At 47.9% G+C, this 25,420-nt stretch overlaps 1 protein-coding gene across 17 annotated transcripts in view; it reads left to right on the forward strand.

Annotated features, from left to right (window-relative positions):
- MYCBP2 (MYC binding protein 2) overlaps positions 1–25,420 on the forward strand; it is a 1,769,078-nt gene that overhangs the window by 198,545 nt on the left and 1,545,113 nt on the right. For all 17 annotated transcript variants that reach the window (XM_069205243.1, XM_069205245.1, XM_069205247.1 and 14 more), the window contains exon 11: positions 20,737–20,813. In XM_069205243.1, coding sequence (XP_069061344.1) covers positions 20,737–20,813 — 77 coding nt within the window. The remainder of the gene's footprint in view (positions 1–20,736; positions 20,814–25,420) is intronic.

Here is a 25,420-nt window from a genome sequence, read left to right on the forward strand (position 1 = left end):
AGCTGTCAGCTTTTGTTGTTCGTGTCCTGTTAACCTACCACTGATACAGTTGATGTCGTGTGATAGACGTCTGTAAGACTACTTCCTTACCTGGCTCCATGGCAAACACAGAGTAATGTAAGTGCAGAGCATCCTAAATTTATAAACACTCTGCAAATCTTAGATACCTATCGGGGAACCTTGGATAAGAGCGGGAGAAATGAAAATGCAGTTCTACCATCAATACATATTGTTAATAAACTTTGTAAATTCTCAGGAGTCAATAATGAGAGTTGTAGTTGGTTTTAAAAATGATATATATTTTTTATGATTTTTGCCTGAGCCTTCTAAAACAGATTTTCTAATAAGCTTTGTGAGGAAAACCAAAATTCAATAAAATGGCAAAAACTTTCTGTGAGAAACTGGGGCTGATTGCAGAGGCCCCATAACTTTTTGCCCCCATTTTCCACTTTATGCTGGTGTTTTCCTGACTCTGATGGTGCCCTGGGTACTGCTAACCAGTCCCAGGGCCTGTGCTCTGTGTAAAATGGATATGCAAATTAGGCTAATTATAATTGGCTAAGTTAACCTACCTATAAGTCCCTAGTATATGGTAGGGCATGTAGGTTTAGGGGCCACAGCATAGGTGGTGCACACCTAGGTGCATTGCTGAGGTGCCCAGTGTCATTTTAAAAGCAAGCCTGCCTTGCTGGCTGCTTTTAAATTAAAGTTATATGCAAATTCGACTTTGGAATTAAAGGTACTTCCAAAGTCTTAAACTACCTTATTTTTACATATAAGTCACCCCTAAGGTGTGCCCTATGTGCCCCTAGGGCTGGGTGCCATGTAACTATAAGCAGGGACTTTATAAAAGTAGATTTATAAGCCCTGGTGAGGAAAAAACAGCCAAATTCGTTTTTCCCTCATTGAAGTAAATGGCCTTCATAGGCTAGAATGGGCAGACTTTATTTAAAATTTTAAAGTCTCCTTAAATGTTACATACCAAGAATTTGGTATCAAATTGATTGTTATAATAAATCCCACAACTTCCAGTTGTTGGATTTAATATAACTAGTGCAGGTAAAAAGTTTAGACTTTACCTAAAAAGTTGCCAATTTCAGCTCTGCATTGTTTTTGCTGCTGTGCTCTGATTGGCCAGCCTGCAGCAGCTTCTGCCAGGCTACTTTAATGAGGTGTGAAGTGGCCTGACTTCACACAAAGGAATGTGCTTGGGGGAGAGAATCTCCCCTCAGCAGATGGGGAAGCAGGAAGGGGGAGGGCTGCCAAACTGGTCTTCAAAGGCAGAGAAGGACATCTGGAGCACCCAGCAACACCCCCACATCCTGCAACCCCAGACAGCTAGGTGCCCCCTTGATTAGATTAGGAGAGGGCAGGAGAGGGGTGTGTTTATGATTTTTAGCCACACCAGTGGGTGGGCTCAGCCAGATCTCTCCTCCAAAAATCAGATTCATCCATTTTGGATTTTTAGAGACTATTGCCTTCTGGGATGGATTTTTGCCACACTTCCCAGGAAGTGGTCATCACAGGGGGACGACCCTGTCCCTGATTGGAGGACCAGGGCCCCCCTGCTTTTCACCCAGGAGCAAGGATAAAACTGGCAGACCTGCACCCACGCCTCAGATCCCCACCAAATTTCAAGAAGAAAGAACTACAAGGAGAAGAAGGACTGCCCTGCTGGACCCCTGGCCTGCACCTGGACCCTGCACTCAGAAAGACTGCACCAGCTGCTCACTTGGGCTTCACCACAAGAAGGACTTTGCCTGGCTTCCACTGGTTCAAGGAGGGACTCCCTGTTTGCTACAGGTGAAAAATTGCTAACCAGAGTCCCCTGCACCAACTCCTGAAAAAGTGACCAGCTGACCACTGCCCAGTGGCCAAAAAGGAGTTTGCGCCAGGTGCACTCTGGGAGTTGAAGTCCGCACTTCCCAAGGACCATCACAGAACTTCTGGACCCTTGGGGTGAGCTGTGGACCCCAAAAGAACCTTAAAAGAACATCTGGGTGAAGCCCCAGAAGTTTGGAAAAGATTGGAGAAATTTTGAAAAAAAGCTCCATAAAGTGACCGACTCGACGCGGAAATTCTAGCCGGCTTGCCTCAACCGCGACCCGGCCTGACTTCGTGGTTCGTCCCGGTCAAGAAAAACATCCGAAAAAAAGACTAAGTCCGAACGTAAAAAGTTGACCGGGACCTTCCAGCCATCGTATCCGAGAAGGGCTCCACGGACGTCGGATCAAGATCCAGGTTTACCCCGGTCGAAGGATTTTCATCTCGAAAAAAACGACTAAGTCCGAAGGTAGAAATCACCACCGAGGAAACCGACTTCGCGTATCCGGACAAGGGCTCCAGGAGGTCGGATCCAACTGGCAGGTTCGTCCCGGTGAAGAAAAACTTCAAAATAAAGACTAAGTCAGAAGGTAACTTTTTAACCGAGGCCTCCCGCGACCTGTAGCCGAGCAGGGCTCCATCGCGGTCGGCCTGAAAGTTTGACTTTGTCCCGGTCCTGGTGCAACCAGATGACCCGATTGGCGCTTTTTGTTTCTATGCGCTAGAAAATAATAATACTTTAAAAATTCATATCTCCGGTTCCCCTGAACCGATTTTAATTGTTTTTGCGTCATTTTAAAGATAAAAATATAAGCTATTTTTATAAATTGGTTTTGGATTTTTAAACTGTTTCCTGTGTTTTATTTAATTACTGTTTTGTGATATTTGAATGCTTTACACTTTGTCTCCTAAGTTAAGCCTTGACGCTCGATGCTAAGCTACCAAGGGTAGAGCTGGGATTAATTTACTGAGACCTAACTGTACTTTTGTGGAGGTTTGTGGCTTGTTGCTAGGTGTAGGTACCTACCTGCCCTACCAATAACCCATTTTCCAACACTTTCCAATTAACTAAATTGAAGGCCTTTTCAGCATTGATAGTTGCAAACTTTGACGACTTATTAGAGTAATAGTCAATCGCATCTAGAGGAGTTAGCCTGGCCGCAATGATTTTGGTAAAGATTTTATAGTCAGAAAACGAATTGGATGATAAGAGCTAGGTTTGTCGGGGGGCTTATCTTTCTTCAAAAACTGATGATCACAGCTTCTGTGAATAAACTGTTAAGCTCACACCCTTCAAGGATTTCATTGAACAAGATGACTAAAAACTTCACTACTTGGGCTTTCTTTTGCTCCAGAGGCAAGACCAATCTGCCAGTACCCTGATTTCTAATCAAAAGTAGTGAAAAAAGTGGCTGCGCCTAACCTGTCAGTCAGTTTGGCGGCTTGTGGAACTGCATCTGTCTTGGTGACAGCATTAAGACCTCTATAGTGTGTACAAAACCTAGGCTCTCGTTTACCTACCTTGGAATGAGATTTGGGGACTAAGACCACTAGGCTGGGCCAGGGGCTGTTGGAGGGCTCAATTACCCCTAAATCCAGCATCTTGCTTACTTTAGCTCTGATGCTATCCTTCACTTGGTCAGACTGTATATTTTGAGGTTGACAGGCAGATGGTCACCATTGTCCACATTATGGACACACCAGTTAATCTGACTAGGGGTGAGGGAAAATAGCTCAACACTGCTGTAGGACTTGCCTGCAGTCAGCTTGCTGCTGGGCAGTTGGGAGGGGGGGGGGGAAGAGTCTGAAAAGACCACTCCATCAACTGATCCATCATTGGGGTTGTGGGGGAGGTGGTCATGGAGAGGCTCACTGTAGGAAGCTGATTCTATATAGTGCACTAAAATGAAGTACTCTGTGCAGAGAGTCCAGTGGATCCCCAATTAGTATTGCAGAGGCAAAAGTAGATAGAAGCAATACTCTATTTGTGGTAGTGTGGGAAAGCAGTTAGGCTTATCAGAGGATAGTGCTAAGCATTTTTTGTACTGACAGAGGCAATAAATGATACTCAATGAATAAATCCGAGACCAATTTAGAAAAATAACTTTTTTGTTTATATATGTTTCAAACCCAAGAAATTCTTAATTGGGTAAGTCAATTCGCAAGCATAAATACTTGCTTTAAAGATCAACACTTAGTGCAGTTTTTCAGTTTACCAGTGTTAAACTATTGGAGGAAAACAAAAATGCAGTTTTGCCAGTAAGTACATGACTTAAAAATCCAGTCTCCGGGGTTTTAGGTCAACACCAGGCAAGGTTCAAATCAGTAAGTACCAAGAGTGTACCCACAGCGGCACAGGGGTGTCCGGGTGCAGAGATCAAATTCGGAATCTGGTTTCCAGTGTTAACCAATGGAGACTGGGAGTGAACGAAGATGTGCTGCTCCCAGGTGAGTAAAGATGTGTCAAGAGTCGATCTCCTGAGGTTGAGGCAAGCACAAGGGGGGGGCCACTAGGTAGCACCAACCATACATCCTCAGCGGCACAGGGGTGGCCAGGTGCAGAGTGCCAACACAGTGTCGGGCACCCATTGGAAGTCAATGTGGGGGTGTATACGTTTTAGGAAAAGGTTGCAGGCTCAGGCCAATAGGCTGAACGAAGGAAACCCACAGCTGCCCAGGTAAGTTCTGATGCTAGGGGATGTAGGGACAACGACAGTCCGGCTCCCCAAGGCCCAGGCCCTCCAAATACAGGGATGTCCGTTAGCATTCGGAACAGCTTACTGGGCAGGTCGTGGTCAGGGGAAATCCTCGGTTTGAGGCAGTCTGGCGAAGGTCAGCCCATGGTACACTCAGACTCAGGACTGCTGGGGAACCTATACAGGACCTGTCAGGATTGCTGGGGAACCTATACAAGAACTGTGTGCCACTTGGACTTGGGCCGTCTGGTGCAGAAGCGTTTTCGAGGTTTCTCAGGGCAAAGTTATTTTTCTTTTAAAGTTGGTTTCTTTTTTAACAGGTCTGCTGTTCTCAGGAGATCTTGATCTTTTTCAAAGGCCTGATGTCCGCCCAAAGATGTGGAGGTCACTGGGCTGTAGGATGGGTTGCCTTTTGGCACAGGATCATCAAGGGATGTGACAGGCCGGAAGTGCTGGGGCCAAATCAGTTGGTGTCTGCAGTCTCCTCTGCTGGTGCAACTCTAGTGTCTGGTTCTTCTTATGTCATCAGGAATCTGAGTTCTAGCTTTCTGGGGTGCTACCTAAATACAGAATTTAGGGGCTTTACATGGAGTGCCAGGTGGTAGCCAGTGGGATACTCACTGTTAGGGTGACTACGCCCTCTCTATGACCACTTCTGTTAATAAGTGGGCATAACCCTAGCAGCCTAATGGAGGAATTTAAAAAGTAGTGTCTACCTCAGGTCGTCCATCCTAGGGGTGGAACTAGCATGAAGTAGGCACTCTTAATTTAACTAATTTTCTCGCCAGTCCTGCCAGCAAAAGTGGGGTCAGAAACTGGGATTTGGCCTTCTCTACCATTTGGAGAGGCCTGGGTCGCATTACAAAGACGGCAAGGCCTTTGAAGCTCCCAGCACTGAAATGTCCATTCTGCCTGGGAGAGGAGGTCACACCTCTACCTAGAGCAGGCCTTTGTTCTGAGCCTTTGTAGGAAAGTACCCTCTTTTTGACATGTTACCCCCAATTTCTGCCTGATGTCATTGTGTTTGACTGTGTTCACTGGGATCCCGCTAACCAGGACCCAGTGATTATACTGCCCCTCCTCTAAATTTTGTCACTGCATACCGGTAACCCAGTATTTCACCCAAAATTGGCATACTGGTCTCCCTAATAAGTTCCTATAGTATGGTATCGAGGTACTCATGGCACTGGGGTTCCAGGGGATCCCTTTGGGCTGCAGCATTTCTTTTGCCACCCATAGGAGCCAATGCAAAGGCTTCTACAGGACTGCCATTGCAGTCTGTGTAAAATGATGCATGCACCCTTTCACTGCCGTTTACACTGCACCAGGTCACTTATAAGTCACCCATATGTCAGGACTTCCAACACTGAAGGCTGGGTGCAGAGTACCTGTGTGTGAGGGCACCCCTGCATCAGCAGAGATGCCCCCACGACCTCCAGGTCTTTTTTCCCTGTACTCTGAGAGTGCGGGATGCCATTTTACGTGTGCACTATACATAGGTCACTACTTATGTACAGCTTCACAATGGTAACTCCAAATATGGCCATGTTTGGTATCAAACATGTTGGACTTATACGGCAAGGCTTTTGCAAGCACTGGTTGTATGATTCCATGCACTCTGGGGGCTCCTTAGAGGACCCCCAGTACTGCCATTACAGCCTTCTGAGATTTTCCAGGCAGCCCCAGCAGCTGCCACCTCAGACACGTTTTTGCCCTCCTGGTGCTTGAGCAGCTCAAGCCCAGGAAGGCAGAACAAAGGATTTCCTTTGGGAGAGGGATGTTACACCTTCTCCCCTTGGAATTAGGTGTGACATGCATGGGAGAGGTCACCTCCCAAATCCTCTGGAAATGCTTTGAAGGGCACAGATTGTGCCCTCCGTGCATACTCCAGTCTACACCAGTTCAGGGACCACCTGTCCCTGTTCTGGTGTGAAACTGGACAAAAGAAAGGGGAGTGACCATTCCCCTGTCCATCACCACCCCAGGGGTGGTGCTCAGAGCTCCTCCAGAGGGTTCCTGGGTTTTGCCATCTTGAATTCCAAGGTGGCAGGGAACTCTGGGAGCATCTGAGTGGCCAGTGCCAGCAGGTGACTTCAGAGCTCTCCCCTGATAGGTGCTTACCTGTGTAGCTGACCAATCCCCCTTTCAGGCCTATTTAGGGTTTCTCATCTGGGTGTTTCAGCAGATTCGGATTGCAAGACTCCAGCAGGCATCCTCTGCATCCTTTACTTGACCTTCTGACTGAAGAAACTGCATCTGGACCTTCCAGAAACTCTACAACTGCAACAAAGAAGCAAAGACAACTTCTGCAACAATGTATCTACAGCTCCTGCCAGCAACTGTTTCCCGGTCATGCATCCTAAGAGGACAGCCAGTCTTCAGCCTGCACCAGAAGAATGAAGAAATCTCCCTTGAAGTGAAGGAGTCACTTCCCTGCTTCAGCAACTGCAGAGACGACCGGTGGCTTGAGTCCCCTCTCATGATGAAGTGCGTGGATCCAGCATCACGGATGGTGGACTGAAGTGTTCCCGACGTCCTACTGTTCAACTTTGGTGGAGGTAAGAGCTTGCCTCCCCACGCAAGACAGTACCCCGTGCACTGTGTGTTTTGAAGTTGGCATCCTTCCACGAAGTTCTTCATGCACCGTGCAGCTCCTGCCCCCAGCACTCCTTCCTGCGACGCACAGCCTCCTTCATGGTTCTCTGGCAGTGTGGGATCCCTTTTTGTTATGCTGCGTGAGCCTCCTTTTGAACCTTCTTTATCCCTGTGCTGTGTGACTCCTGTGTACGCTGCCTGGTGTTCTGAGGGCTCTCTGAGTTGCTGAAAGCCCCATTAGACTCCCCCTCTTGGGTAGAGGCCACCACGTCCCTCCTGGTCTCAGGCAGCGCCATTTTCCGCTAACAGGGAGCTTTGCTTGTGCCAAGGCTTGTTGGTGGAATCCAGCGACGCAAACCAGACTGCAATCATCCATCCGGCGTGGGACATCTTCTGCATCAATCAGGAACCCGCATCTGTCTTCTTGGGTGCAGTACTGACTGTTGTTCTTCGGTGATTCTCCATTTGCACCTTCATCCGGGCTAGCAGGGGCTCCTGTTCTCCATGGGCTTTTTGGTGCTTCTGTGACTTGGTCCCCTTCTTCCACAGGTCTTCGGCTCCAGGAATCCATGGTTGGTGTCTTGCAGTTTCTTTTGGTTCTTGTATAATCTTGTTTTTCGTGTTCTTGTGTGTTTTAGGAAAGTTCGGTGATTTACTCCTGCTTTCCTGGGCTCTGGGGTGGTTTCTATTACTTACCTTTGGTATTTTCTAATACTCCCAGTGTCTACACACTACACTTGCCTATGTGGGAAACCGACTTTCGTGTTCTACTTTCTTAGTATATGGTTTGTTTTCCCCCTAGGCCCATTTCTACCTATTGTGATTTTCACTACTTGCACTGTTTTCTAACTGTTTTTATAGCTATTTCTGCATACTAGTGTGTATAATTTGTGTATTACTTACCTCCTAAGGGAGTATAGTCTCTATGGTATATTAGGCATTTGTGTCGCCAAAATAAAGTACATTTATTTTTTGTAACACTGAGCATTTTCTTTCATGTGTGTGAATACTGTGTGACTACAGTGGTATTGCATGAGCTTTGCATGTCTCCTGGTTAGGCCTTGGCTGCTCATCCACACTGCCCCTAGAGAGCCTGGCTTCTAGACACCGACTACGTTTCACTAATAAGGTATAACTGAACCTGGTATAAGGTGTAAGTATCTTAGGAACCCACTACAAACCAGGCCAGCCTCCTACAGCCCTCAAGAGCGTTGGATCTCAAATCAGGGGGCCAGATCTCTGTCTAAGGTTGCCGAACTGGTTTTGACCAGTCAGAGTCCACGCTAGGAGTTGGTAGGTTTTCAGGGGGCACTTCTGTTGTGCCCTCTGAATGAATGTATGAATAAATCCTTCACTGGTTTGATACCAAACATCCCTATCTTAAGTGAATGCCATAACGTAGCTGGGGAACTCATAATGACCAGTGTCCCGGACATGTGCTTAAAATGACTTCCCTGTTCACTTACTATGTCTGAGAATTGACCAAGACATAGCAGGGGCATATCTGCTCATGCGCCTCACATATAATATAATGCACCCTTCTTATAGGACTGGAAGGCCTGCTAGAGGAGTGGCTTACATATATTGCATGTGGTGTAAGGGGGACTGGGCATATGGCTGTGTGCCATGTCGTGTTTTCAATTTAGTTTTGCAGCAAGCCATGCAGCCTGTGAAAGCAGCATTGTGTGCACTTAGTGAAAGGGTCCCTGAGGGTGGCACAGCTTGTGCTGCAGCCCTCGGGGGCCTTCCTTTAGTACCCCATACCCTAGGTGCCAGGGGTACCATTTACAAGGGACTTACAGTGGTAGCTAAAGGTTTGCCAATTGGGAAAAATGACTGCACAGTCTTGGGGGAAGGAGATCTGGCACTGGGGACCTGTTGAGCAGTGACCCAGTGCACTCTGTTGCATTTGCACCAGAAACCAATCATAAAGTGGGTGAGTGACCATGTCTAAAGAGGCACTTTCCTACACTCACGGTCTTCTTCCTGAATCTCATCAGTGATCATCAGCATGGCCACATCAGCCCTGTCATGGATTTAGGCAATTCACATGGATAACCCTGTGAGGGTTCCTGGGGTGCCTAGGCCAACCAGATAGGTGCCCTCACTGTACATTTCAGGGATAGGGTAAGGGCCACTTGTAGGAAGTTGGCTCTGTATGCACTATTTCAAAGTAAGGAATAGTATGCACAGAGTTTAAGGGTTCCCCTTAGAGGTAAGATAGTGGCAAAAAGAGATAATTCTAATGCTCTATTTTGTGGTAGTGTGGTCGAGCAGTAGGCTTATCAAAGGAGTAGTGTTAAGCATTTGTTTTACACACACAAGCAATAAATGAGGAACACACACTCAGAGACAATTCCAGGCCAATAGGTTTTTGTATAGAAAAATATATTTTCTTAGTTTATTTTAAGAACCACAGGTTCAAGATTTACATGTAATACTTCAAATGAAAGGTATTGCAGGTAGGTATTTTAGGAACTTTGAATTCGCAAAATACCATATACAGTTTTCACATAAATCACATATAGCTATTTTAAAATTGGACAGTGCAATTTTCAACAGTTCCTGGGGGAGGTAAGTGTTTGTTAGTTTTTTGCAGGTAAGTAAACCACCTACCGGGTTCAAGTTTGGGTCCAAGGTAGCCCACCGTTGGGGGTTCAGAGCAACCCCACAGTTACCACACCAGCAGCTCGGGGCCGGTCAGGTGCAGAGGTCAAAGTGGTGCCCAAAATGCATAGGCTTCAATGGAGAAGGGGTTGCCCCGGTTCCAGTCTGCCAGCAGGTAAGTACCCGCGTCTTCGGAGGGCAGACCAGGGGGGTTTTGTAGGGCACCGGGGGGGACACAAGTTAGCACAGAAAGTACACCCTCAGCAGCACGGGGGCGGCCGGGTGCAGTGTGCAAACACACGTCGGGTTTCCAATGTAAATCAATGGGAGACCAAGGGGTCTCTTCAGCGATGTAGGCAAGTGGGGGGGGCTCCTCGGGGTAGCCACCACCTGGGCAAGGGAGAGGGCCTCCTGGGGGTCACTCCTGCACTGGAGTTCCGATCTTTCAGGTCCTGGGGGCTGCGGGTGCAGAGTCTTTATCAGGCGTCGGGATCTGGGAGTCAGGCAGTCGCAGTCAGGGGGAGCCTCGGGATTCCCTCTGCAGGCGTCGCTGTGGGGGCTCAGGGGGGGCAACTCTGGCTACTCACGGTCTCGCAGTCGCCGGGGAGTCCTCCCTGAAGTGTTGTTTCTCCACAAGTCGAGCCGGGGGCGTCGGGTGGCGTGTAGCAAGTCTCACGCTTCCGGCGGGAGATGTAGTTGTTTTAAAGTTGCTCCTTTGGAAACAAAGCTGCAGTCTTGGGTGAACAGGGCCGCTGTCCTCAGGAGTTTCTTGGTCCTTCTAGAGCAGGGCAGTCCTCTGAGGATTCAGAGGTCGCTGGCCCTGGGGAAAACGTCGCTGGAGCAGTGTCTTTAGAAGGGGGGGAGACAGGCCGGTAGAGCTGGGGCCAAAGCAGTTGGTGACTCCGTCTTCTTCTGCAGGGTTTTTCAGCTTAGCAGTCCTCTTCTTCTTAGGTTGCAGGAATCTGAGTTCCTAGGTTCTGGGGAGCCCTTAAATACTAAATTTAAGGGCGTGTTTAGGTCTGGGGGGTTAGTAGCCAATGGCTACTAGCCCTGAGGGTGGGTACACCCTCTTTGTGCCTCCTCCCAAGGGGAGGGGGGTCACATTCCTATCTCTATTGGGGGAATCCTCCATCTGCAAGATGGAGGATTTCTAAAAGTTAGTCACCTCAGCTCAGGACACCTTAGGGGCTGTCCTGACTGGCCAGTGACTCCTCCTTGTTATTCTCATTATCTCCTCCAGCCTCGCCGCCAAAAGTGGGGCCGTGGCCGGAGGGGGCGGGCAACTCCACTAGCTGGAGTGCCCTGTGGTGCTGTAACAAAGGGGGTGAGCCTTTGAGGCTCACCGCCAGGTGTTACAGTTCCTGCAGGGGGAGGTGTGAAGCACCTCCACCCCGTACAGGCTTTGTTACTAGCCACAGAGTGACAAAGGCACTCTCCCCATGTGGCCAGCAACATGTCTCGAGTGTGGCAGGCTGCTAGAACCAGTCAGCCTACACGGGTAGTTGGTTAAGGTTTCAGGGGGCACCTCTAAGGTGCCCTCTGGGGTGTATGTTACAATAAAATGTACACTGGAATCAGTGTGCATTTATTGTGCTGAGAAGTTTGATACCAAACTTCCCAGTTTTCAGTGTAGCCATTATGGTGCTGTGGAGTTCGTGTTTGACAGACTCCCAGACCATATACTCTTATGGCTACCCTGCACTTACAATGTCTAAGGTTTTGCTTAGACACTGTAGGGGCACAGTGCTCATGCACTGGTGCCCTCACCTATGGTATAGTGCACCCTGCCTTAGGGCTGTAAGGCCTGCTAGAGGGGTGACTTATCTATACTGCATAGGCAGTGTGAGGTTGGCATGGCACCCTGAGGGGAGTGCCATGTCGACTTACTCGTTTTGTCCTCAACAGCACACACATGCTGGCAAGCATTGTGTCTGTGCTGAGCGAGGGGTCCCCAGGGTGGCATAAGAGAGGCTGCATCCCTTAGAGACCTTCCCTGGCATCAGGGCCCTTGGTACCAGTTACAAGGGACTTACCTGGATGCCAGGGTGTGCCAATTGTGTAAACAAAAGTACAGGTTAGGGAAAGAACACTGGTGCTGGGGCCTGGTTAGCAGGCCTCAGCACACTTTCAAATCAAAACTTAGCATCAGCAAAGTCAAAAAGTCAGGGGGTAACCATGCCAAGAAGGCATTTCCTTACACCACTCCATTAGTCCTGGAATGCCCAGTGAGCCTCTGGCTTAAGTACCCACACCTTCTGCCCTGGTTGGAGCACTTGGCTGGCCTTGAATGCTTTTTCCATGGACTCAGCCATAGGTCATGGGTCAAGCACATAGGTCACAATGCCTTGCTTGCACCCTTTGAGAGGTCTCGCCCACCCTTCCCTCACTGACACAGTGGTGCCCTTACAGGAAGACCAAACGTGAGTTCAGAGGGGGAAGAAATCTACTCCCTTCTGTGGTACTTCTCTGTAGCCGAAAAGGAAGCATGGTAACAGGATATGCCATCTCCTTTTGAGTTTTTTCAAGGAGTCCTGAAATCATGCCCTTCATGGTTTTGTTGAATCTCTCAACTAATCCATTTCATTGTGGGTGCTATGGGGTAGTGAACTTAAGTCACTCCACATTCATTCCACATGGCTTTGAGATGGAGGTATGCAGGCATGAAGTTACTACCTCTGTCTTGTTCCACCTCCTTAGGGAAGACCACTATAGCAAAGATACTGAATAGGGCCCTAGCAACTGCGGGATCAGTGGTAGACCTAAGGGGTATAGCTTTAGGGTACCTGGTGGCATGAGTCACTACCACCAAACTAAAACTGTTCCCAGAGGCTGTCAGAGGGTCTAGGAGGGGGGGGGGGGGTGGCAGGGTGAGAACAATGCCAACCCCTAACTTTTCAAAGGGAACACAAACCACTGGAAGTGGAATGAAGGGGGCCTTTGGGTCAACACCTATCTTGCCACTGGCTCGACAGGTGACAGAAGACCTACAAAACTCCTTCACCTTCTTGGACATACCTGGCCAGTAGAAGTGAGGTACCAACCTACTCCAAGATTTGGTCTGGCCAAGATGCACAGCTAAGCGGATGTTGCAGGAAGCTGGCTCTGTATATACTATATCAAAATGAGATATAGTGTGCACAGAGTCCAGGGGTTTCCCCCTGAGGCTTGACAGAGCGAATATTAGATAATACTAATGCTCTACTTGTGGTACTGTGGTCGAGCAGACTAGGCTTATCAGAGGGTAGTGTCAAGCATTTGTTATATACATAAGCAATAGAAGAAACACACACTCAGTGACTTAACTCCAGACCAATAGGATTTTATAAAGAAAAATAAGTTTTGTTTATTTCTAGAACCACAAGATTCAGTTTGCAGGTAAGTGCATAAAATGTAAAGTACTTTGCATAGTTATAATTCGAACTTTGAATGGAATCAACAATGTATACAGGTTTTTTTTAAATGGCAAAAGCTATTTCAAAAGTGGACACTGCAATTTTCAACAGTTCCTGGGGGAAGAAAAGATTTTTCAGTTTTACAGGTAAGTATTTAACTTAACGTTCCTGTCTCCAGGTTTAAGGTAGCCTGTCGTTGGGGGTTCAAGCTAACCCCAAACACCCACCACAAGCAACACAGGGCTGGTCGGGTGCAGAGGTCAAAGGAGAGCCCAGTTAACGTGGGCTCCTATGGAGATAGGGGGGTACTTAGAATCCGGTCAGCCAGCAGGTAAGTACCCGAGGCTCAGAGGGCAGACCAGTGGGGTTCAAGAGAGGACTGGAGTGGCCCCAAATAGGCACCAAACATACACCCTCAGCGACACCAGGGCAGCCAGGTGCAGGGTGCAAACAGGGCAGCTCTATGAGGAGACCCTGGGGGTCAGTTAGAGGCTGTAGGCAAGGTCTGGGGGGGTATCTCGGGCACACCACGAGTCGGACAGGTAAGAGGGACGCCTGCTGGTTGATGCTGCACTGGGGGTCAGGTTCTCCAAGGTCTGGGGGCTGCGAGTGCAGTGGGTCCTTTAGGCGTTGGATATCTTCATCCGGATCTCACGGTCAGGGTGGTCCACTGGATTCTCTCTGCAGGTGGCGTGGTGGTGGTTTGGAGGGGTTAGCCCAGGATGGGTCAGCCCAGGATGGGCTCTTGCTCCAAATCGCTTGGGGAGCCTTTCTTGCCACGTGGACACGGGATGTGGGCGTCGGGTGCACAGGGGTCAGGACTCGCGCTTCTGGAGTGAAGTGGGAGTCCTTAATTGAATGCTTATTTTGGACATGGCCGCAGTCCTCTGGAGTTCTTGGTCCTTTTGGGTGCAGGGCAGTCCTTACGAGTTGTCAGAGGTTGCTGGGCCCGCTGGATGCGTCGCTGTTCTTCTTGCAGGTTCTTTGAAGCAGGAGACAGGCCGGTAGGGCTGGCACCAAAGCAGTTGTTGTCTTCCTTCTTCTCTGCTGGGGTTTTCAGCTTAGCAGTCCTTCTCTTTGTAGGTTGCCAGGAATCTGGTGAGCTGGGTTCGCTAGGCCCTTAAATCCTAGATTTAGGGACGTGTTAGGGGGTCAGAGGGCAGTAGCTAATGGCTACTGTCCCTGAGGTTGGCTACACCCTCCTTGTGCCCACTCCATTTGGGGAGAGGGGCACATTCCTATCTCTATTGGTTCCTGTCCTCCAAAAAAAGATGGAGGATTCAGCCGGGAGGGGTCACCTCAGCTCTGGACACCTTAGGCGAGGTCCTGGCTGGGGTGGTCACTCCCCCTTGTTTTCCCTAATTTTCCCGTCTGACTTGCCACCAAAAGTGGGGCTTTGTCCGGGGGTGGGCATCTCCACTAGCTGGAGTGCCCTGGGGCACTGTAACCCGAGGCTTGAGCCTTTGAGGCTCACTGCCTGGTGTTACAGTTCATGCAGGGAGAGGTGTGAAGCACCGCCACACTGGAGAGGCTTTGTTTCTGACAGAGTGCACAAAGGCACTCACACCATGTGGTCAGAAGCTCGTCTGAAAGTGGCAGGCTGGCACAGTAGCAGTTGGGCTAACATACAGGGGGCACCTCTAAGATGCTTTCTGGGTGTATGTTTCAATAAATCCCACTCTTGCATGCCAGTGTGGGTTTATTGTGCAGAGAAGTTTGATACTAAGCTTTCCAGTATTCAGTGAAGCCATTATGGTGGTGTAAGGTTCATAATGACAAATTCCCAGACCATACACTTAATATTGCTACACTGCACTAACAGTGTCTAAGAATGGACTTAGACACTGTAGGGGCATATTGCTCATGCAGCTATGCCCTCACCTGTGGTATAGTGCACCCTGCCTTAGGGCTGTAAGGCCTGCTAGAGGGATGACTTAGCTATGCCACAGGCAGTGTTTTGTGGGCATGGCACATTGAGTTGGGTGCCATGTCGACTTTGCCTTTTTCTCCCCACCAGCACCCACAAGCTGCAAGGCAGTGTGCATGGGCTGAGTGAGGGGTCTCCCAGAATGGCATAATACATGCTGCAGCCCGTAGAGACCTTCCCTGGACACAGGGCCCTTGGGTACCTTTTACAAGGGACCTAACTGTGTGCCAGGGCTGTGCCAATTGTGGAAACAAAGGTAGGGAAAGGACACTGGTTCTCGGTCCTGGTTAGCAGGGCCCCAGCACACTTTCAAAGTTGGCATCAACACTGGGCAAAAAGTGGGAGGGGGTAACCATGCCAACAGTGGCCCTTTCCTACAGCCCTCACTTGTAATATAATGTACCCTGCCTTAGGGCTGAAGGCCTGCTGTAGTGGTAACTTTCATAAATTACAAGCAATGTTTTAAGGGGCATGGCACAAGTGTGTGCCATGTCATATTTCAATTTTGGGAGCTCTTTGCACGCAGCCTGCAATGGCAGTCTGCATAAGGTTGGTGCTGGGTACCTCAGAATGGCACAAGTTGCGCTGCCTCTCTGAGGAGCCCTCTTCAGTACTTATTCTTTAGGTAACAGGGGTACCATTTACTAGGGACATACAGGGGAGCTGAAGGGCCTAGTCACTTGAGGATCAAGTGTCTAGGTGTCTTGTTTTACGGAAAGAACACCGGCACTGAGGACCTGGTTAGCAGTCAAAGTTTCATCTAAAAAACAGGCAAAAAGTTGGAGGGGTACATCAATCAGAACCCAGCTCACAGTATCAGTGATCACCAGTGCAGCATTGCGTCAAGAGGGTCCAGTGGAGTCCAGGCCCTGGGTGGGGACTGCATTGAAGACCCCGCCAGTCACAGTGACGCTAAAGGAAAGAACCAGCAGTGCAGTCACTAGCTTGGTAAGAAAGGCATCCATAGCTCCGTGAGGGACATATATGCACACCAGGTTCAGTGTGCTACCTGCTAGGGTGCCGGTCAGTCAGCAACCCTGAGGGTCGTTCTTTATCTGGGCGAGGACCATTGCGAAGGAGAGGCAGAGCAGTACCCCCAATCCATGCGATGCCCCTGCTATATCCAGACGGATATGCTCTGTCATCTCCTTGGTGCATAAGAAATGGGCAGCGGGTACACAGAAAGTGGGTCTCGTGGAGCATCAGGACAGAGGAAAGGAACTGTTGGGTATAGCGCAGGACCGTTGAGTGCTTGATGCGGTCTAACTTTCATTAAAATTCCAGGACATGATTTGAAAAGCCATCATAGGTCAAGGAAGGGGCCCAGCAGAACAGGTTCAGTGGTGCTGTTTAGGCTATCAGTGGGACATGCTTTATAAGGGAGCCTGGGATGGCTACGTGGTGAAGGAGTATTTTGGACCACATTGCTAGAATAACGGGACTCATCTAACACTGTGAGTGCAAACGGTAAAAGAAAACAAACTAAAAAACAAAGCAACCAAAAATCCCATCCCCCCCAACCTTCTCCCACCCTATACTCCGACCCCAGAATCATCTGTTGCCCTTAAATTGTAAACTGTGGTGAAAAACAACATGAATGCAAGCATGGAGTGGTGGACCCCTCCTTTCTGCTCAATCTTCCAAATCAGAATATCAATATGTGAACCAGGCCGGAGATGTGAAGCCCCCTGACTTTTGGTTTAGAGCGTAGGAGCAGAACTGCGCTTGCACCACCCTTGTATAATCTGGGAAAATAAGTATCTTTGAGTTTTGGTATTTCAGACCTGGGAGAGAGCGTGCCTCCCTTAGGATGGAGTCCCAGCCTCTAAAACTAAGGATGTGGCTGGTGTGGGGCCTGTGGTGGGGTGTCTGGTGTCGGGGCACTGTTGGTTCTCCCGTTGACAAATCAGGAGGACAGCTAATCAGAAGGCATCCAGAATTTTATCCAAGTCTTCAGAAATTCCAAGACTTGTCGGTTTCACGCCTTCTGGGAAAGCTATGAACCAGAGGTTTTTTGCGCCAAGAAGGGATTTCAGCGTCTTCTGCTCGACGGTGCAGCCCCGCCGTGCGTGAGAGTAAGCGGGATAACTTCGCTATCAGATACTTTGTCCTCCGCGATGGAAAGACAACCATCTGCCTCCGTGATCATGCCTGTGGCGTTGTGCGACTCCTGGCACGGAAGGTCCTATGTCAACTTGGACCTCACTAATGTTGTTTGTGGTTGCTGCCTGGGATGTGTGTAGGGCCTGTAGGATTGTGGCTAGGTCTCTGTCCTTGACTGCCTTTGTCTACCTGGGTCCCTCCAACCGCCCCACGGCCCGTGTTTTATTGATCAATTTGAGCCTGTGCCGAGGTTGATCGGGTGGGTTTGTCCATCCCCATTTGTGAGTGGTCGAACACAAAAGAGACACAGCAGTGAAGCAGTGTGGTTCTCGATCTGCTTGCTATGAAGGAACAACCAGGGTGGGGAGGGTCTGCCGCCACTCCAGTCCAGCAGGAAAGACAACAGCAGGCCTGCGGGGGGGGGGCGAAAATAGCCCGTAACAACCACATTGCAGGGCATCGACCACTTCAGGACAGGGAGATGACAAGGTTCCTTGTCGCTGGATACTCCCCTCAGGACCTGGGAATGCATGAATAGGGGGGCCAGGAGGGCCTCGCAGGGAGAGCCGCCCCTGCATTACCGCTGAGTAGGAACTCATGTCCGCAGCCGCATGCCTCCCCCGGTAGGACGGTCAAAGGCCCCCTCAACACTAGCTGTCCAGAGCCCCCCAGTCACTGGGGCTCCGGGACTCAAGGGTGTATCTCCAGGCCTCAAGGGTGTATCTCCAGGCCAAGATGAAGTAAAGGGCCACTGTAAGGGAGAGGTCAATTCGGGCAGGGATCCTTGTTATGCTAATTTCTGTCCTCAGTACAGCACTGATGCAGCTGTCCACCCCCGCCAGCATGAGGCGGGCTCTCTGAGGGCCCCTGTCAGTGCACTCTCCGCAAGCTCCCACGAACGGTGCGTCCACAGGCTCTCGCCTACTCCTTAACTTCAGGCCCGGTCAGCAGCAGCCAGCTTGCAGGCCGGGCACCCTGGTAGGTGATCCCCGGGTGGCTGGTTCAGCAGGGCGCTCCAGACACCAAAGCTGCCACAACAGGAGAACATGTGGGGCCGCCGCTGGGTCTTGGCTGCCACAGAATAGTGTTCAGCACCAGCGTTCCCACGGTGATGACCACAGTTCTGGGGGCATTTCACTAAAGCTTAGTAACGTCAGGAGGCTTCCTGTTAGGCGACTGATGGCTGCAGATGATGGACGGGTCTGAAGCACTCATAGATTGCAAATCCCATCTTGACGTGGCAAACCATGCCCCCTATTTGACCTGTGTTAATTGATATCTTTCTTAAAAATACGTGATTAGGTTTTCAACACCTGAACAGGTACTGTAACAACTACAAGCTACAAACAGCTTCATAAATAATACTGATTTGGCGCTGATAACATTACTTTAAGTCCATATGCTATACACATATTAAGGACTTCTTGTTAACTACTGACCCTGCAACTGTTTTTAAAGTCAGATATGAGCCTACTGCCTGTGATAAATACTTGTTAACGTAAAACTCTGCAAGCCAATGGTAGTGACTCATTGAAACAAAATCTCTGTGGTGCGACTAAATGATTCTGTCTGTGAGTTGTTGTTGAACACACACAGTTACCACCTCTTTGTTTCCAGCTAGTGTTGTGGGCAATGTTTCCTCTAATTGTTTTCCACTGTGTGTGGCAGTGTAAGGTCTCTGTGCGCTGCAGCCAAGGATACGTGCGCCAAGAAATTGACCATTCTCGCGAGCGCAGTGCATAACTACCAAGATCATTGGCATTTGCCTCGCCATAGCTTTGTTTTACTACTAAAGCAAAAAAAAGGATATTTTTTATAAACATCACCCCATGTAATAGCGCATTCAGGCAGCTTTGTGACCTGGTGGCACACCTCAAGGACATGACCTGTTAAGTACCACCTACACCCCAGTTAGAGAAAACAGAAATCAGGAGGTTGAACTATTATGAAACTTTAATGAATACTCTGAGTGCTGCAGAGGGCCATGTACATCAAATAGAGCAAGTTGTACAATTAGTTAACATTTACAATTTGATGAACACACTACTGATAAATGCCATGATGCCCCTGCCAAGAGATAGCGGAAGTGGGGAAAAAAAGTGTGTGTGTGGGGGATGGTGGGTGGAGGTTCCACTAACCAAGTGGGGCAGTATACAAGTGACATCAAAGTGAATGGCATCACAGCTTGTTGTTTCTGGTGCGGAAAGGGGTTTTATCACACGTTTGTGTTAGCACTGCACTAAGCAAGTGCCAATACATAAGATTAAGGGCATGTAAGCCAATAATACATTTTTTTGTGTGTGCTGTTGTGGACTTGATATTCAAATAAGATATATAACATTGAGAAATAATCTGTTGCAAAGTAAAATGACTGTGCCATTGTTCACTTAAAGGATTAAAAGGTTCAAGGCCAGATGTAATTTTTAGTATTAGTTGCGAAAACTGGTCATAAATTATACATCAACTTTTGCGACCAGTATCTGATTTTGTAAACTAACCCACATACTATTAGGTTAAATTGCAAAAACCCAAGTTTCACAGCAGAAGAGCTGCCTAATGAATACTAAGAAGACATTTCGCAATTTGTGATCCTCAGGGACAGCTGGCCACCATCCTTATGTTTGCACTTTCAAATGCATTCTATATAAAGAAGATGGCACTGATTTAAAGAGAAACTTTTTACTTGTTGTTTCTAGTGAGAAGCTCCAGCACTTATTTTTGAGGGCCAATGCTAATTTTTCTTACTCAAGCATTTACTGCAGGTAAGACACATACGGGAAAGTTGGAGGAAAATAAAAATAAAGCATCACAATGAAAACAGAAAGCTGCAAGAGTGAGCTGAAGGGGCGGGGACTGGCTTTAAATGGATTGAAGAGGGCCGAGATGGCTCCGTGTTTACACTTTTGATTGCAGAAGCCACATTTTTTAGAAGAGGGCTTTGGGCATGGCACTTGTTTTTTTTTTATTTTTATTTTTTTAGAAATTACGCACTGGAGCGAACACAATGCCCTCAGTGACAAAATAAACATTTTATCTAGCAAGCGATCTCCCCAGCGTATAAGCAAGCCAGTCTGCTGATAAGCATGATTTATTACCCTGAATGCAGCTGGTGCCCTCAAGCCAGACAAAGCTAATTAAACTCTGTGACCTGCTGTAACTCCTGAAAAACCACAAACCTTATTCATGGTGATTTCTCCTCTGGATGGACTGCCATTGCTTGTCCTGCACTGCTGCAAAGAGAGCATATTTTCGTGCGGTTTGTTTTTAAATGCAGCACTAATGAACGGTTTCAACCTCTCGCATGATGCAGGCAGTGACGTAGTAGGAAAGTGCACACTTTATAAACGTGTCTGCGTGGTGGGGAAAGGCATTGTGCGCGCACCTTAAAGGGAACATTGGTTGTGGGCCCTTTATAATCTTTTTTTTAATTTTGACTCTGTTTATAACAATACTTTGTGAACGTTGCATTGCGTCATTTTGATTTACAAAAAATGTGGTGGCATGGTGGCACCTAGCATTTATGAAACATGCTTGCTGCAACCTTGGGTCAAGTAACGAATGTGATCTGATGTGAAATTAAATGTTCCCACAGGTACAGGGTTTGATGAGGAGTCTGCTATTCTTGGCGCAGGAAGAGAGTTTGCACTAATGCGAACAGCAAGTGGCAAGGTACTTGAAAATGCAAATTATTAAGTGTCGAAAATGTTTTTGTCCACTACTGCTTGGATGTATGAACAATTAAAAAGCAAATATTTCTGTACCTATTTGTAATGTTGTTCCCTTGACTAATGAAGTACCAAGATTGCAGCTGATACCCATCAGCTTTAAAGAATTTTCCATCATTCGTTAGCTACATTAAGCAGATATGCAGACACTGCAGTTTGCACATTGTAAATTAATAATGTTAATTTGGGAAACAAATTAGTAGTGAATGCAACTGGTGCATTTTGATTTGCTTTCTTGTCATACTTTTGTAGTAGTTAATCTGAAAAGCCATGTTTTTGATAGTTGTTATTCTACATTTGTGTCTATAGCCACTCACACGAAGCCCTACTCACAAAGGTAACTTGATCATAAACATAATTTCATGTCCAAGTTTGTTTTTGTCTGCCAGGAATCCACAAAGAGATTGCTGTCTGTCATAAGTCTGTTTACTGTTGCAGATTTCTTCCGCTGGGAATGGTAGAAAACTGTGGTGGTAAATCCCACTCTAGGGGTGGGAATCAAGCGTTCTGTGATTAAATACTCAATACAGATAGGTTTATAGGCAGTCTTGCACTACTTCTGACCCCATTCCATGAAATGGTCATAGATTTACTCCAGACAAGGGCTGAAGTAACTCCTCTCTTATGATGGAAAAGTAAACGGATCATGCCATATTTGCTAGTAGTGTAGAGGAAGTACCTTCACGCAAAATAATGTTTTCCCTGGGTAGAAAAAAAAGCATATCTGCACAAGAGGCTGAATTTCCCTTGCATGTAAAGTTATTCATTTATGGAAAACTTTAAACAGCTGGAATAGCTGCCGAAGAGACATATCACGTGACATTCCAGTTGTGTTGCTTGAAACCTGCGCCTGACAGTTTTCTAGGTATACTAATGGCAGTGTTTGTGAATAGGAAATAAATGTAAAAATATTTTCAGGCAGAAGACTAAATCTCTGCCCTATTTTTATATGTATTTTTGTCAGTCGGGCCAATTGTGTTTTTAAGCTGACCGTTAAGAGTTAATTCAATTCTTAACCTAGATCTACAAAGGTAAATTTCTGCTCCACACAGAAAGACGATTGGGACTCATTCCATTAATGCAATTGATTTACTCATGCATATTGTGGTTGTGCTATTTGCAGTCTTGAATTCTACCAGTACCTGGATTCAAATGACGCAGCGTTTGTTCTCTTTTAGCCCAATAAAGGGATGTACTGCCCTCAGGGCCTATAATGTTTTAGTTTGTGAAAATGTGAGTGCACATAGATAAAAGAAAACTGATTATGTTAGCCCCTCAGAGGTCTTTGTCGCTTCAGTGTTTACATAAAGTGTGGTTCTTCAGTTCATTCTGGTTCATCTGTAGTTCAGTACCTCTCGGCCACCTCAACCACTTCTAGGATCTACTAAGTAAAACTCAAAAAGTGTACTTAACTTTTTACTATGATTGCTCGAATCACATTGTATGCAATGTGAGCATGACCTCCTCACCTCATTGCGTTTACTTGTTAGAAAAAGTAAGTGCAAAATGACCCACGGCAACAAGAGGAGGCGGCAGTCAGTGAAGCTGCATTGCTGAGGGTTGAGGGGGCTAGAGGACCTCAGTAGAGAGCACTGACGCTCATCCACTTGAAGGCTGTGAAGGGAAGCAGAGCGGAGACTAGCAGGGATCACAGCATTTCACAGACCTGTCCAGACAGGGAGAGATTAAGCAGCTGTTCGGAGGGCCTGGCAATCCAAGACACCTGTGCTCACTTGTGTCTTGAGGTGAGCAGAAGAGTCGAGGCAGCAAGGTACTGTTGGCGCACAGTGAGCGGCTGGGTGCTGGATGTTGACATTGAAGTTGCGCTAGAAATATTAGACCACAGTGGTTTTGGTGATTCATGTATGCTGTGCAGCAAGTGCCTCCTAAGCGCTCCTTAGCTCGCTACCCTCATTCCATTTTATTACACATATAAATCAAAATATAGACTAATCGGACTCTAACACAAATTACAAAGAACGAGCAGAAATCACTCCCTAGGAGACCCCAGCGCAAGCCCAGTGAGTGAGTTTGTGAGTCAGGGGCCATCGCACTGCCCCGTGGGAAAAAGAGAAACTTGCAGTAGATGGAACAGAAGAAGAAATCTTGGCAGTGCCTGAAGACTGGTCACTCCTCCTCCTCCTCTCTGGAGAGTTGACCGCTGGTGCAAGAAAGTGCGCGTGAGGTGAACTTGGCAGGGGGGGAAGTGCAGCCATGGCCCTTTTTGGAGGGGCCCTCGTGTTGGTCAGTGAGCGATTGCCCCCTGGTTCTGGATGTTCCCCTCGTATGTTGCCTGTTTTGGTTTCTTGGAGCCCTACAATTTAACAACCCAACATCCGAAGTGTGAGTTGGCTATTGGAGGTGAAACAAGCGCTGTTCCCTTCTTGGGAGGAGGGGTTCAGTGTGTATAAAAGCTCAAGAGCGAGAGATGGGCTGACGGAAGGGGGTGACCCCCCCCCCCCCCCCCCCCCCCCCCAAGACAACTCCAAAATAAATAAAACCTTAGACGGCTTTTTACAGAAAGCTGTCGGAGCTTTAGACAAAGAGATTGAGATGGCTGAGCGTCGTCTATCTATCCCGGCACCATTGGCTCCTATTTCCTTATCTCCACCCATCTATTATCCCCACAGTCTTTGCAGCCTCAGCATGCACAGTTAAATTTGGCTCTTCCACCAGTCAACCATCTTGACAATGCGCAGGAGCCGCCCCTGTGGTTTCGGATAGGGTAATTGTGACAGAGCCTGTATCGCCATTGCCGCGCCCCTTGGTTGGTGCATCAGTTCTAGAGACAAAAGGGAAAAGAAAACGTGGTGACAATATCCCAAGGAAAAAGCGTGCACGCACCACGGGCATTATCAGCTCTAGATCTGAAATCGGCAATGATGGGTTTGAAAAAACACAGAAGAGTATTACCGGCCCATTGGTGATCGAGTATATAATGGAGGAGCTCACTAAAAGGTTGTGCCCTATCGAACTCCGCCTAAAAGCTATAGAAGAGAAACTGGTGGGGGCTTACTCAGCCCTGCGTGCTTAATACTGCTCCACGAGTTAATCCACAATCTCAGTGTCAGTTCCCAAACTTGGAACAATCCTCTGTCATTGGTGGTAAGGCCCCACCACATCTTATTGAGGTTCAAACGCCATCTAAGGGATGCTGTACTCATACTTGCCAATTCTAGGTGGTCTCGATTGCCGGGCTGGGCTGTAATTCAGCGGAAGGTTGTCCTAACGACGTAGCCACTACTAATAGGGGAGTCTCTGGTGCTGTTCCGACAAACAATTTAGTGTCTAAGATGCCTAAAGTGTCCAACGTTCATAAGCATCAAACAGCAAGTCCTTCAGTGATGGACCTGGAGTCAGGTAGAGTCAGATTTGCCACTCATGGGGCCCAGTTGGAGCTCTTACACCTACTTCCAAATTCTTGCCCATATGTGCTAGTAATTACAAATGTTTCTAGGCTTGAGCAAACAGCGTGGAGACCTACACAGAGTTGAAAAACAAGGTTATTCACTGGTTACATGCTAATGCTACATTTTCATTTTTTATGGTACCCTCAATATTAATGGTGAGGAGCGTATGATGGGTGGGCCTGTTGAACAAGTCTGGTGTGGGATATTGTTTTGTTATAAACTTGGACTCCCCTGTTGTGGTCCAACAGATTTTTTCAAACTTTCGTAGAGCTAGCCCTCTAGTAGTAGGAGTCTCCCTTTGTGTAGACTCTCAGCCTTTTATCCCCCAGTACGCGATCTTGCCCCTAGTGGTTTGATTCCTGGCTCTAGAGGTCCCCCCCCCCGTTCCCATGTGTATCATGTGGTGCAGTCTGAATGCAGGCTATTTCTATCTTCCCTCTCAGATGTGGATTGACACACAGCCAAAGTCACACAGGGAATCCCTTGGATAGGGGGGCCAAGAGCAACCACCGGGGAGCGTGATGCTCCCAGAGATATAGAAGTCGGGGATCCAGAGTGGGCAGCTCAGAGGAAGAACTAATGGATAATGCGAACTCCATGAGTCTCACACAGATTGTACCGCAAGCTCAGGATGATACACCGGTTATTGTTCTTAGCTGGAACATGGCCGGTCTTGAATCCATCGGGGCGTGCAATACTACTAGAGATGAAGAAGCTGAGGGACCCAGAGTGGGCAGCCCAGTGGCAGAACTAATGGATAAGTCGAACTCTGAGTCCTGCGCAGATTGTATCACAAATCCAGGATGACACACCGGTTACTGTTCTTAGTTGGAACATAGGGTCTTGAATCCAAAATGCGTATCCCAGATTGGGGCTCCTTTATAGACGAACATAACATCTGCCTGTTCCAAGAGACATGGGCTTTGGAGCCCAAGCACAGATTTGGTTTCAAGAGGTTTTGGGTTCCAGCACGCAAGGTGTCTTCTGGAAGACCCTTGGTCGGTTTACTCCTATGGGTCAGCAGTTCCCTCAAGTGTCAGGTTAAGGAATTGGATATGGGCTCTGCTGATTTACAAGGCCTAATATTGTCCACCCCCTATTTTTGGTGAATATCTATAGCAGGAGTGTGGGCAGCAACTGT

Source organism: Pleurodeles waltl, chromosome 8 (assembly GCF_031143425.1).
Source record: "Pleurodeles waltl isolate 20211129_DDA chromosome 8, aPleWal1.hap1.20221129, whole genome shotgun sequence".
Lineage (NCBI taxonomy): Eukaryota > Metazoa > Chordata > Amphibia > Caudata > Salamandridae > Pleurodeles > Pleurodeles waltl.